General features: G+C 44.7%; 1 protein-coding gene across 1 annotated transcript in view; it reads right to left on the bottom strand.

The window, feature by feature from the left end:
* The window catches only part of SLC27A2 (solute carrier family 27 member 2), a 45,733-nt gene extending 36,270 nt beyond the window's left edge, over positions 1–9,463 (bottom strand). Inside the window, exon 1 of the mRNA XM_046010242.1 lies at positions 8,790–9,463. Coding sequence (XP_045866198.1) covers positions 8,790–9,267 — 478 coding nt within the window. The 5' untranslated portion in view covers positions 9,268–9,463. The remainder of the gene's footprint in view (positions 1–8,789) is intronic.
* Between the last annotated feature and the right edge of the window lie 2,986 nt (positions 9,464–12,449).

Genomic DNA, 12,449 nt, shown 5'->3' with positions numbered 1-12,449 from the left:
GAGAGGCAGGCAGAGAGAGAGAGAGGAGGAAGCAGGCTCCCAGCCAAGCAGAGAGCCCGATGCGTGGCTCGATCCCAGGACCCTGGCATCATGACCTGAGCCGAATGCAGAGGCTTTAACCCGCTGAGCCACCCAGGCGCCCTGAATATACTTATTCTTAATAGGAAGGTGACCCAATACCCCAGGGAATTACCTTGGGGAGGCTATCCCTAATTCATCTTATATGCTTTGTTTTTCAAGTGTTTATGTATGATGGCTCCATCAAAACAAGAAATACCATCAGGCCACATACATTTAAAAAATGTTTTTAAACATTTTAACCAGAAGACTCGTGCACCTGGTAAAAAGAAATCAAGTAGTAAGAGTTTATTATGAAAACCAACAGTTCCATTTCCCTTCCCTCTTCAAAACTAAACCTGCCACCTAGAGGCGATCACTTTCAAGTTTTAAAAATCTGTTTCTTCTAACAATTGCCTCTGTATCACCAAATAATGTGCTTTTCCTGCTACCTCTCAACCTGTCAATTTTGATCCCCACCCTTGTTCTCCCCCGTCCATCAATAGTCACTAACCCCACTTTATGTTGTCTAGGTTCATAGAATTTACATCTTTTCTGAGACTATAATTCCATCTTCCCAGCTTTGTTTATGGGTTGGCTCTAGAAGTGGACACCAATAATCAGGGTCACAAGATTATGACTATGTAAATATTATTCACTGCAGAGCAGAGTAACACATTATATAATCATGTTTCCTTTAGTGAGGAGTTTTCTCCTTGTGTGTCTATTGGCTATGATTCTTTAAGATTCTATTGGCTTCAACTGTTTTCCACCTACACCAGATCAGATTGCTTTCTAGTCCTTCAGCACTTCAAAATATTAACCAAAAAATACTCCTCTTATAAAAACTGGAATGGTAACACTCCACCCCTTGCCACTGCCTTGGTTCAGGTCCTCTTTATCGATCTTCCCGATAGGCTTCCAGACCAATCTCCGCCTCTACTCTTTCCCTGCTTCCAACTTAGCAGCTACACTATGATTTCTTATTACTGCCCTGCTTAAAATCTTTCAATGGCTGCTAATCCCTTATGGTAGAGTCTACTCTCCTTATGCAGCATGTGAAGTCCTGAGCTCATTCACAGTTTAACCCCTGGGGACTTTACTGATGTCATCTCCTAGTACCATCTCTTACCCCCTTTCCTCTAACCACATCGATCTATGTGAACTGAATGTACCCATACTCCGACATCTCATGACTTTTGTCCTGCTCTGAGTGCCGTCCTCTATCCTGGTCACCTGCATAACTCGAGCTCATCCTTCAAGACTCAGCCTTGGCAACACTTCTCTCTGTTGCCTTCCCTTCCCCTGCCGAGTGGGGTGCTCCCACAGGGGTCTGCATTAGTGTTAATACACTGTGTGACTTGCTTGTTCTTTTTCTTCTCTATTGGTGAAAATGTTGAGATTAAGGATCAAGAATTATGAAATCTCTTCTCGCTCTTCCTCCCCTGAAGCTATATACTCAAATACTATGTTGTAATTCACCTTGATTAGTCTTTCCCTTTTGCCTCCCTCTTTCCAAACATTTATCCAACATCTGTTTGAAGAGTGCTTCCTATGTGCCAGGCATGGTTCTAAGCACTGGATATAATGGTGACGGAAACAGATACTGTCCCTGTTTCTACAGAGCGTAACAGGGGAGGAAGCGAAGAAGTCATCCATTAAAGTAAGGTGTCCCAGGTGTCACAACAGGGGATATGGCGTTTTGGGAGGGGCACAAAGACAACCCAGAGGCAGTATCATCTAAGTGGAGACCTGAAAGATGAACAGGAGTTGGCAAGTTGAAGACAAACTGAGATCGACCAAGCCTGTTTCTAGCAGAGTGGACAGCTTATCCAAAGGCCCAGAGACAAACAACATGGTGTCAAAGTAGCTGAAAGTGGCTAAAGGTGACCGGGGAAAAGAAGGTTGGGAGAAGAGTCTAGAATGTAGGTAGGGACTAAGTCCCTGGTGTAAGTCAGGGCAAATGGATTGCAGGTAAGGCCATGACACATTTTTCAGCCTGAAATTTACATTCCATTTTTTAAAAAGGTAAAAGGAAATGTAATTAAGCTGGTGTCATGCTAGATCACAGTTCAAGCAATTTGGCATCATGCATCTTTTACTTCATTCATGTTGCTACCCAGCCCTCTGTAGGCCTTTAGTTTGTGATACCTTTCGTAGAAGTCATCTCACCTGAAGGCAAGGCCATTGACCCTGCCCAACAATTTCCCTACATGCCCTCTGCACTGCTGGTGTAGAATTTGCATTTGGGCATTGACTTGAGATTCCCGTGTCACCAACCATATTAGGACACACCTAACATACCCAATGGCAGCAGCCTTTCTTCCTTTAAACTAGAGATGCTGATATAAAAACTGAAATTTGAAAGGACATTCTGGATTTCTATTAACTAGCTACTTGATATTTAGTATCTTTCCTTAAGCCCTTTGTAAATATAACTGGACCTATATGTTTTCTCCTTCACAAATTTTGTCCATGTGTGTGTTATTACAATAAAGTCTGCTTACTTAAAAGTGGCAATCAGCCCGGACACAAAAGCTCTACTTGGCCCAGGCTGAGCTCCTGAGAACTCTCTGTTCTGACATTTATATGCCGGAATCCACTTGGCAATGACACCTGTCAGGTTGCAAGGGAAGCAGAGTAGAAAGAGGGCAAGGTTGAACAGCGATGCAGCCACACAGGGACTTTGCTCAACTGATTCTCTGATCCTATTGGTACTCTGGCACTGTGGCTCTCTTGAAGCAAGGGCAAGTCCTGGAGAGGGTCCTGGCTAAGAGATTCCACTGCCCATGTTCCCAGCAGCGGAGGAATGAGCACCTCAGTATGGAAGGGAGCATTTGGGTAGTCCATAACAACACCCACTATACCTTGCATCCTTACTGATAACAAAGGCTTAATGTTTCCATTTGTATAGAATAGTTTGTGTAGTAGCTTTACATATATCATATCATATAATTTTCACGAGAACACTGTGATACTGATACAGTCATCCTGTTTCTACAAACGAAGACAGAAGTTGGGGCGCCTGGGTGGCTCAGTGGGTTAAAGCCTCTGCCTTCAGCTTAGGTCATGATCCCAGGGTCCTGGGATCGAGCCCCATATCGGGCTCTCTGCTCAGCAGGGAGCCTGCTTACCCCCTCTCTCTCTGCCTGCCTCTCTGCCTGCTTGTCATCTCTGTCTGTCAAATAAATGAATAAAATCTTTAAAAAAAAAAAAAATTTTAAAAAAAAAAAAAAAAAAAAAAAAAAAAAAAAAAAAAAAAAAAAAACAAACGAAGACAGAAGCTCAGTGAGCCTATGTATGGAAGGATACATACAAAATAAACAGAAATATATTGGGTTTATGGGATTCCTGCTGCATCTTTATACTAGCCATTCGGGTTCAAGTTTTGAGAGAGTGCCTTACTTTTTAGAAGATATTGTCTACTTGTCCTTCTGCTTGGTTCTTATTAAATAAAGCATGTGGATCTATCTTTGAAGGGCAATACTGACAATCTCTTGTTCATCTTCTTTGAAAAGCATAACCTTGAGCTTTGTTGAAGCTTGGGTGTGAAAAACAGTATTCACAGAAAGGGGTCTCAAAGGTATAGAGTAGATCTGTTGGTTCCTCATTAGTCTAGGTTTAAGCTGTGGGTTGAAATAGAACCTCAGAGAAAGCAGTGCATACTTGAGTGAGGGAATATTGAGGGATAACATTTCCCCTCCCTTAAAATCTGTCTTGTTAAAAAAGGAAAAAAGAAATCAAGGTAGCATATGAAGTTTCCCTCCCTCCCTTCTTCCCATCTTTCCTCCCTCCCTCCCTTCCTTCCTTTTCTTTCTTTCTTTCTTAAATAAGAGAAGAAGAGAAATTTATGAACACATGGCCCATTCCTAGAGAGCAGGGAGACATACAGATGGTGAGCTGAACCAGTCTTCGTCACCAAGGTGGCAAGGTGCTACTAGCTAACCCTGCAGCTTTCTGCTACTTGATTGTCCCATTGAATGAGTGTCTGACTGAGTTAGAAAACACTCCAAATGTTTATCAACAAAGTAGGATCTGAAAAGGAGGCCGTGAAATGAAATGTGTTTTGATTAAAATCTCAGGATGATTGTGAAATGGTTGGTAGGTGCACAAGTCAGGATTGAAGGCTCATCTTTTCTTCACTCAAAAAGGCAACTGAAGCACAAACTGGTTCTTAACAATCTTTGGAGACAGTCTGAAAGCAGGTTTTCAAATGCCATTTGTAACTGTGATTTTGCATTTTTAACATTGGCAGTTTGGAAATTACAGCATTTAATAATCTACTGTCTGGTCTATATGTCAACACCATATGTGTTAGAACACCCTGCAGAGAGAGGCATGCATTTACCCCTCCCCCTCCCCACACAATACAAATCACCCTAAGGTCAGAAACATGTTTAATGAACGTTAAGCCCCACCAGGATAGGTAAATCTCTAACAGGGGAATAAGCACTCATCTTACCTTTATACATGTATATAGCTTCTTAATACTATTTTCATTTCTCTTAAAGTTCTTACTTATGGGAACCCTTGCTTTCTAAACAGCCCTGGAATCAAGGTTAATTCTTTGTTAGGAGGCTGTCAGGTCATATCAGAACTTACATAATTGGTATCCATAAGCAACCCTACCACCTCTCTACCAGCTATCTGCTTCCTTATTTTTGGTCAGAGGCTGTGGGAAGGTCCTTTTCAGATACTGGCCACTTACATTCAACGTGCAGAATAACCTGAACCCTAACCTTCTTCATTTCAATAACAATAACACCTGATATAAAGTGGCTTTTTTTCACACCTCCACTCCCTCTTTGTTTCTAAAGAAAAAGAGCTGTTAGTGTTTGCAAATACACTGGCAACGTGGAAGTTTATTTTGAATGGAAATGTACAACCCCTCCACCCTTGCAACCTTTAGTTATGAGTAGGATAAGAAGAAAAATTTTAGAGAGCCTCTTTAAGCTAGCTCTCTGTTCAGACCTCTGTTCAGACCTGGCATCTTGGGATTCCAGACCCCGAGTACAATTACTCATTTGATGCCTGGGCTTTGGTCCTCCACCATCCTATGCAGAGACCCTCATGACTACAGTCCCAGCCCATCCTATGCTCATGACCAGTTTCCTCTCTGGCAATGAGACCCCATGAGAGCATCTCTCTCCTACAGTCCATCGCCAGAAGTAAACTGCGAGGTAAACAAGTCTGGTAGGGTGAGGCTAGGCTCGGAGGGAACTGGATATAAATGGATTTTCTCAAATCGGGATATATTTAACTTTTTTACAACATTTTTCTTGTGTTCATGCCTGCCCCAACAGTTCTCACACTTCAGAGAAGAAAGCCTGTCACAGCCAATCAGGATAATGGAACTCATTAATCTGACAAACATTTGTTGAGTGACTACGACGTGCTAGGTATTACTAGGGCCTTCCTCAAAGATACAGGAAAGAATTCTAAGCCTTTGAGACAAAGTGCACTGAGGCAAGGCATCTAAGTTATTCCTTGAGCAGCCCAGAGAGAGGAATGGAGATGAGTATCTGTATGTCTTGACCCTTGACTAAAGTTGGCATTGGAAAATTATCTCCCTCCATGGAAGTGAGGCCACTGCTGTTGGCCATTCTTTGAATTCTCTGAGTCCTTATTTTCTCTACAGTGGAGTACCTTCTGTAAACAGCTTTTAAAAATTACCATTATTTAAGTCCAGCCTGCTGTTGTCCTCACACAGTAAAACTCTAATGACGCATTTGTGTTATGAACCTGATGAAAACTGCTTCTGGACTTCTCTTGCCTGGATGCCCTGTCCCCAACTGCACTTGCCAAGCTCAGTTGTTAACGTCCCCAGAAGCGTTCACCCTCTGTTCACTAGCCCCCACCCCGACCCCAGCATTTTGTATCTCTCTCAGCAGACTTAACATACTTTTTACATCCTCCTGGATGTCATAGTCATTTGTGTATATGGCTGAGTTCTTTTTCTGGACTATAAGATCCTTGAACAAACTCCTTTTCTTTTCTCCCTAACCTATCATGGCAATTAGCTTGTACCTTGTACAAGGTAATTGTACAAGGACTCCGTAATGTTTCTTGCTATCAAATTAAGTTGTTGGTCCATCTGCTTTTCTCAACCTGACCTCTAGTTTGTCTATCAAGACTTCTCCTTGGTCCTGACTCTAGTTTTATAACGAAATGCTCCACCATTATAATGACGCAATGCTTTTGAAAGTTATTGAAGGCATTTTCCTTCATCCCATTGCTCAAAGGAGGTCCAGTTTTATTTTTTGCAACTTTGCAAAACCAGGTCAAAAGTAACCTGGAATATTTTACAGATCTCTGGATCTCAGTCTTAGATAGTATCTTTAAGTTTATTAAAGCCTGTGAAAGAGTACTACCTAAGGGAGCCTTTCACAGTTATGCTAAGCCATGCAGTGTAGGCCTGGACTGTGAGCTGATGAAGGAGAGCTAGGATAGCCTTTCAGTAGAAGAACTAATTTAGTGATGATCTGAATGTTAGCATAAATGGCAACAGAGAAAATGTACTATTTTGGGGGTCCTCCAGCATGTTTTCCTATCTCACCCATATTCTGTTTGGGAAGTTGCTTGAAAAACTATCAGCCCAAAAAACTGTTTTCTATCAATGACAAAATCAATATGGGATATAGCTGAAGGCAATGTTCCCATGTAATTACTTCCATCATACCCTTCTATGGAGAAGGACCTGAAATGTCCTACAGAGAGAATGCCATATTTTCTGAGTGATGGGTGCTTCTGTAGAGTAAATTCCAAAGCAATAATTGGGTACTGATATTCCTGACAGGGTTGAGCCCTGTTAAGCTTTATCAAAATTCGCCAAAATTCATGACAACAGGATCAGTCTTCGTGATAAATGCCACGGTGCTGGTCTTTTGCCTAGACATCAGAATCTGACAGCTAGTGGGAATTCAAGAGCTCTTACTACTCCACAAGCCCTAAGACTGAAGTTCAAAGTACAGAATCGAACCCTGTTGAATGACAGTCGCCACGCCAAAATTTCCAAAATAAGTCTCACTTTTATGTACGGATGTCCAGGTGGTGTAGTAGAGTAAGTGCCTTGGAAGTGAACAAAACAAAATAAGACAAAACCTGTGGGTTCCGTCCCACGGGTTAGCTCTCTGTTGCTAACCCACTATGTGACTCTGGGCAATCCATATCACCCTTTAGGGCCTTTGTTTGTTCACCAGAACCAATCTCTGCAGTTCCTGACAGTCCCTCACAGGGAGACTGAAGTACTATGCAGGTAAAGGGTATTTAAGTGTCCCCGGCCCAGTGGTAAAAAGATCACTGTGATAATAACTTTCTTTGGAACCAAAAGGTAAAGTAATAGGTTTAAGAGTCTTCCAATTACTAAGAGGTTAAGTTATCTCTTTGCTCAGGCAACTAGAAATTGCTGGGAATTTTCTTGAAGGGACCATCCCCTTTTCGTAACTTGGCTGTCGTTAAGTTGACCCTGTTTTTAAACATTTATACAAAGCTTTCATTTTTTTAGATTATTTTATACCACATGAAACAGGTGGGTAAGTGTCTTGGTTTCCCACAAGGGAGCTGACATCTTTCTGTGACCCTACACCAGATGCTTAGCTTGCCTCAGTTTCCTTAGTTGTGAAATGTAGGGGAAGAGCAGAGGATGCTTAATCCATTCCAGCTCTAGCCCAACCTCTATGTAGAAGAAGTCAGCACAATATGGGGCAATTCATAGGCTTTAAAGTTGGATGGGCCTGGGCTGGAACTTTAAGTTTCAGTTTTCTCAACTGTCTGACATAGGGTAATGACATGTTACCTCTCAGGGTAATAAAAGCGCTCAGCATAGGCCTTGGCACAGAAAGGTATTTCAGAAAGGTGAAGCTTCCTAGCTCCCTATTTCTTCATGTCTTTCAGCTCATATCTGGTTGGGCCTCCCCTTACTGACAGAGTGAGAAGCAACTCATAGTCCTTATTCCCTATCTAGGAAGGAAAGCCAACAGTCCTGTCGGTAACAGACTTTGTTTCTTCCTGGCCTGGTAACTCCTGGACCCAGGAGTCTTTGCGTAAGCATAGCAAGAGGTAACTCGTGAACCAGAAGTCACTTTGGCTACAGATGTAATGGGGGCTGATAAGGGCACAGCAGCAGATCCCTAAAATCTTCTTGGGGGGCAGGTCAGGTAAACTTCTCTCTGCAGTGAGAATCTATAAAGGCTAACCCCATTTGAGAGCTGGAAGTGCCCATGAAGACCCTGTATTAGAGGAGGAAACCAAAGGACAGGGAGGGAAAGTGACTTTCTCATGGTCACATAGCCAATCAAACAGCAGAGATGAGAACATTCTGGATCCTCTGGAATTCACATTCAAGACTCTGCATTTTAACGCAAAGATTGTCAATATTGGTTAAGAGCTTGGACTCTGGAGATAGATAGCTGTGGTTAACCCCTCTCCCCACAGCTCTGTGATCTGGGGCACAAGGCGTCACCTCTCAGGTTTCATCCACAAAGCCGGTGTTGTAAACCCTATCTGTTGATACGATTAAAGAAACACTTAGTGCTTAATACAGTGCCTGGCAGCGCTTCCACAACAGGTTGCTCTAAAGATCATTAGCATGAGGAAGGGTTGCCATTCCCTTCCTCTACACTTCCAGGTGGTATCTGAACTTCCCTTTCCAAAGCTCTACTCTACACCATGCAGCGACGTTTGTCACGGCGTGAAGGAGCCCATTGCCAGGGCCGGCGCTCCCCGGGGCTCACCTGGCGAGGCCAGTAGCACCTTCGCGCCGCAGCACTGGAAGCAGTGCAACAGGGACTTCGCGCGGATGTTGTAGTTGAGGCACGCCATGGCACAGCCCAGTTTGACCAGCCCCAGCCACAGCCACACGTAGGCTGGTTCGTTGCCCATGAAGACAGCCACGCAGTCTCCCTGGCGCAGGCCGAGGTGGTCCCGCAGCGCCCGCGCCACTTGGTTGCTGCGCCCGTCCACCTGCGCGTAGGTGAGCGTCTCATCGCGGTAATGCAGGAGGGGCTTGTGCGGGACCCGGCGCGCTTTCTCCAGAAAGACGTGCAGGAGCGTGCGCAACGGCTGACTATGCCGGTAGCTACGCACCCGATGGGCCACGCGGGCCAGCCGCAGGAAGAAACCCATGTCCTGGAACAAGTAGGGGCAGCAGAGGTTCAGCAGCAGCGGCAGGAGCAGCAGCCCCGCCAGTGCCGTGTAGATGGCGGGCAGCATGACGGTGGCGGGGCCCCCTGTCCCCGTGAGGACAGTGGGTGCACTCTGGGCGTGCAGCGCGGCGGCGGGGAGGGCTCCGGGCGGACGGCGGGCTGGCTGCGCGGGGGCGCGCGGCGAGGCTGGGGCGACAGCGGGTGGCCTGGGGTGCGGGCACCAAAGCGGGTTCTCTGGCAGGTGGAGCGGTGTGTGGACTGCGGTGACTCCGGGAGGGAGAGGCCAGCTGACCCCGCCCCCTTGTGGGTGTGCAGCCACCTGGGCGCCCCGCCCGCCTAGCGGTCCTCCGGGGGCCGGGGAGGCGGTGGCTGCTGGCAAGTGTCTCGGCCGTCGCTCCGCGCAACGTCGGGTCTCTGTCTTGTGACCGAGGAGCCACAGTTTCCTTGTCAAATGGTGATGACAAGACGCACTTCGCGGACGTTGGTAAGATTAGAGGAGATAATGTAGGCGTAGGTTGTTACTTATTGCTACCACCCGCGGAGCGCCTTATAGAAGTGACTTAGTATCTGTAAAGCGCCTTATAAATGTGAGAGTCTCTGGTTATTAATTAGTAACGCGTACCAGGTGCTACCTCCACATGGGATTCCCACCCGTCCCTTCTAGGTCTCAGAGGCTTTCCATTTCATTTCTCTTTGTTTTTCAGATTTGCCGCCCCCAACTCGCCCTTCCCCCAGCCCAGTTGCTGGGTGGGTCTCGCGTGGTGAGGATTTCAAGGTTGAAAAGAAGCATTATCGGTTTTCACCTCCATCTCATTCCAGTTCCTGGGCTGTGCGTTAAGGACCCAACCAGCCGGTCCAGACTGGGCGTGAAGCAGGGCCACACTCTGCCAGCTGAAATCAAGCTCTGGCGATATTACACTTTAATCTGCTTGTTTGCTTGTTTGACTTTTAATATTTTGCTCTAAGTGATTTTTCTCTCTTGTATGCTGAAGATTTTCAACTAGTGTTAGCCTGATTCAATATTTACTAAGGGGCTCTATCAGAGAACATTACAACACAGAGGACATTAAGTAAACATTCCCATTTCTCAAAAGCCTTTATTTATTTATTTATTATTATTATTATTATTTTTTTTTTAGTGTGGTCGTCTTTTTAAATTTCCCTTAGTGCTGCTTCTATAAAGGGAATACTTGCTGCGTGGTACTGAAGATGGTCCGTCTCTAAGTAAAGCAGTGTTCTTTCTTCCTCTCCTGTCTTCCTGCATTCATTGTCTTATTTTTAGGGGATAGCCACAAGTAATGAACATCTACTCCTGCCAGACCCTCTGCTACCGGCTTTCCTGTATATATATATATATATATATATATATATATATATATATATATATGCATCACAGTCATCTAAAGGGGGAACTTTCGTGCTCATTTATAGACAGGAAAGGGATACGGGTAAATTAAGAGAGCTAGTAAGTGATGCATGGGTTTTGAGACTGGTATCTGTTTGGCCCTGGGGCCCTCCCTTAGCAACACCTTATGTTGTCCTCTTACCCTCTAGGTTTCTCTCCATGTTTTTTTTCAGCAATCTTCTTTTCTTTTTTGACAAACTCTCCCCCTCCCCTGCTCCTTTTTTTTAAGCGCCCTGTTTTTACTCCTGGGACCTTCTCAAGCAACTTTTCCTTCCTTGTCTTTTCCTGAATCTTTCATGGCAGATCCCGTTACTCTCAAGTGACTGGTTGCATCATTTCTCTGGGGATGGGTTGGGGGTCTTGGTTATCCCTGAGGAGTGGCCCATAGTATTAATCAAAGACGGGGTCAGGACAGAAACCATTCTTGTGGGCACCTTTTCTTTCATGTTGAAGCTCAGAGGCAGCCCTCCCTTAACGTCCCAATGCCACCCTTGTCCCCTTGACTAGTCGCTTCAGTAGCCTCCCAGATCTCTCTTGCCACGTCTTTGAATGGTACTTTGTGGAGTGCTGGATTACTGCAAAAGCTCCCTTTCTTCCCTCTTATTGTGAGGACCACTCTAGCCTTGCGCATCAGCAGTTTTTCAGTTGCAAGTGAAAGAAGACAAGACCAAACTGGCTTATGTAGAAATAGGAATTTAAGCAGCAACTTCAGTCAGAGTCCAGGGGTAGGACAGGCTCGGAATGAGCCTTCATTGGTGGCTTAAGTGCTAAGAGCTGGACCCCATTTCCCTTCCACCATTTCTTTGCTCCACCTCCTCTGCTCTCATATAGGCTCTTCCTCATTATCCAAAGATGCCTGCCAGCCAACCCTCGGGCTACACGATTCTCACGTCAACTTCAGACAGAAATATAAGAATCTTTTTCTTAGTTCTTATTTAAAGAAAAAAAAATATCTCTGATTGTGTTCTGGACCCATCCTCAGAGCAGTCTTTGTGGCCTAGGGAACAGCAATGTTGATTGCATTAAGCTAATCAGGACTCACCCATGACGCTGGGATAGAGTTAATCCTATACATCTTAGAACTCATGAGGATCTATTTCTTGTCCTGAACTTATAAACCCACCACACAGCTTGGCTTTTGATTTTGTGTCTGTTAGTTTTGCCTTTCCCACATAGAATTCAGCTTTCCAGAATGAAGTCACAGAAAAGAGCATGAGTCTTGAAGTCAGAGGACCTGGGTTCAAGAGCTTGTTCATTACATATTGGCTGACCTAACTCACCGCAAACTTACCAGAAAAAGTTGATGCTGGTACCTTGTGTTAATTTTGTAGGCTTTGAGGTAGTGAATGCACAGGGGCTATAGTCAGCAAAGATGTGTTTTATATGTTATGAAGCCTGCCATTTTGTGACTTTACTTAGTACACATAGCAATTTTGTAATTGACTCATTCAATGGCTTATGAGAAGGTTATCTCCAACTGTGTTGCTTCCATGAATCAATCACATTTCTTGAAACAAGGGGTGCCTACTGCCTGGGGAATAGCCAGCGTGGGTGGCCTTTGGGGACAGGTTTATAGGTGTGTAGCTATTCAGAGAGGGAAATTGTAAAAGGTCAGTGGGGCTGGCATATGCTGAGATTGGCCCCTCTTTTGGAGAAATGAAAGAGGGGAGAGACTGGGGACAATAGGTTGTTGGTATTAGACATGAGGGAGCAGGGCTCCTCCTCTTTTTTTTTTTTTTTTTTGGCATCCCAGTTGTGCTTGCTTACTACACAATCAAGACAAAATACAAGTTGAGAGGCATCTGGGTGGCTCATTGGGTTAAACCTCTGCCTTCAGCTCAGGT

The sequence above is a fragment of the Meles meles genome, chromosome 6 (genome assembly GCF_922984935.1).
Source record: "Meles meles chromosome 6, mMelMel3.1 paternal haplotype, whole genome shotgun sequence".
Lineage (NCBI taxonomy): Eukaryota > Metazoa > Chordata > Mammalia > Carnivora > Mustelidae > Meles > Meles meles.
Note: the sequence above shows the minus strand (reverse complement) of the source record. Positions and strands in the feature narration are given on the sequence as shown.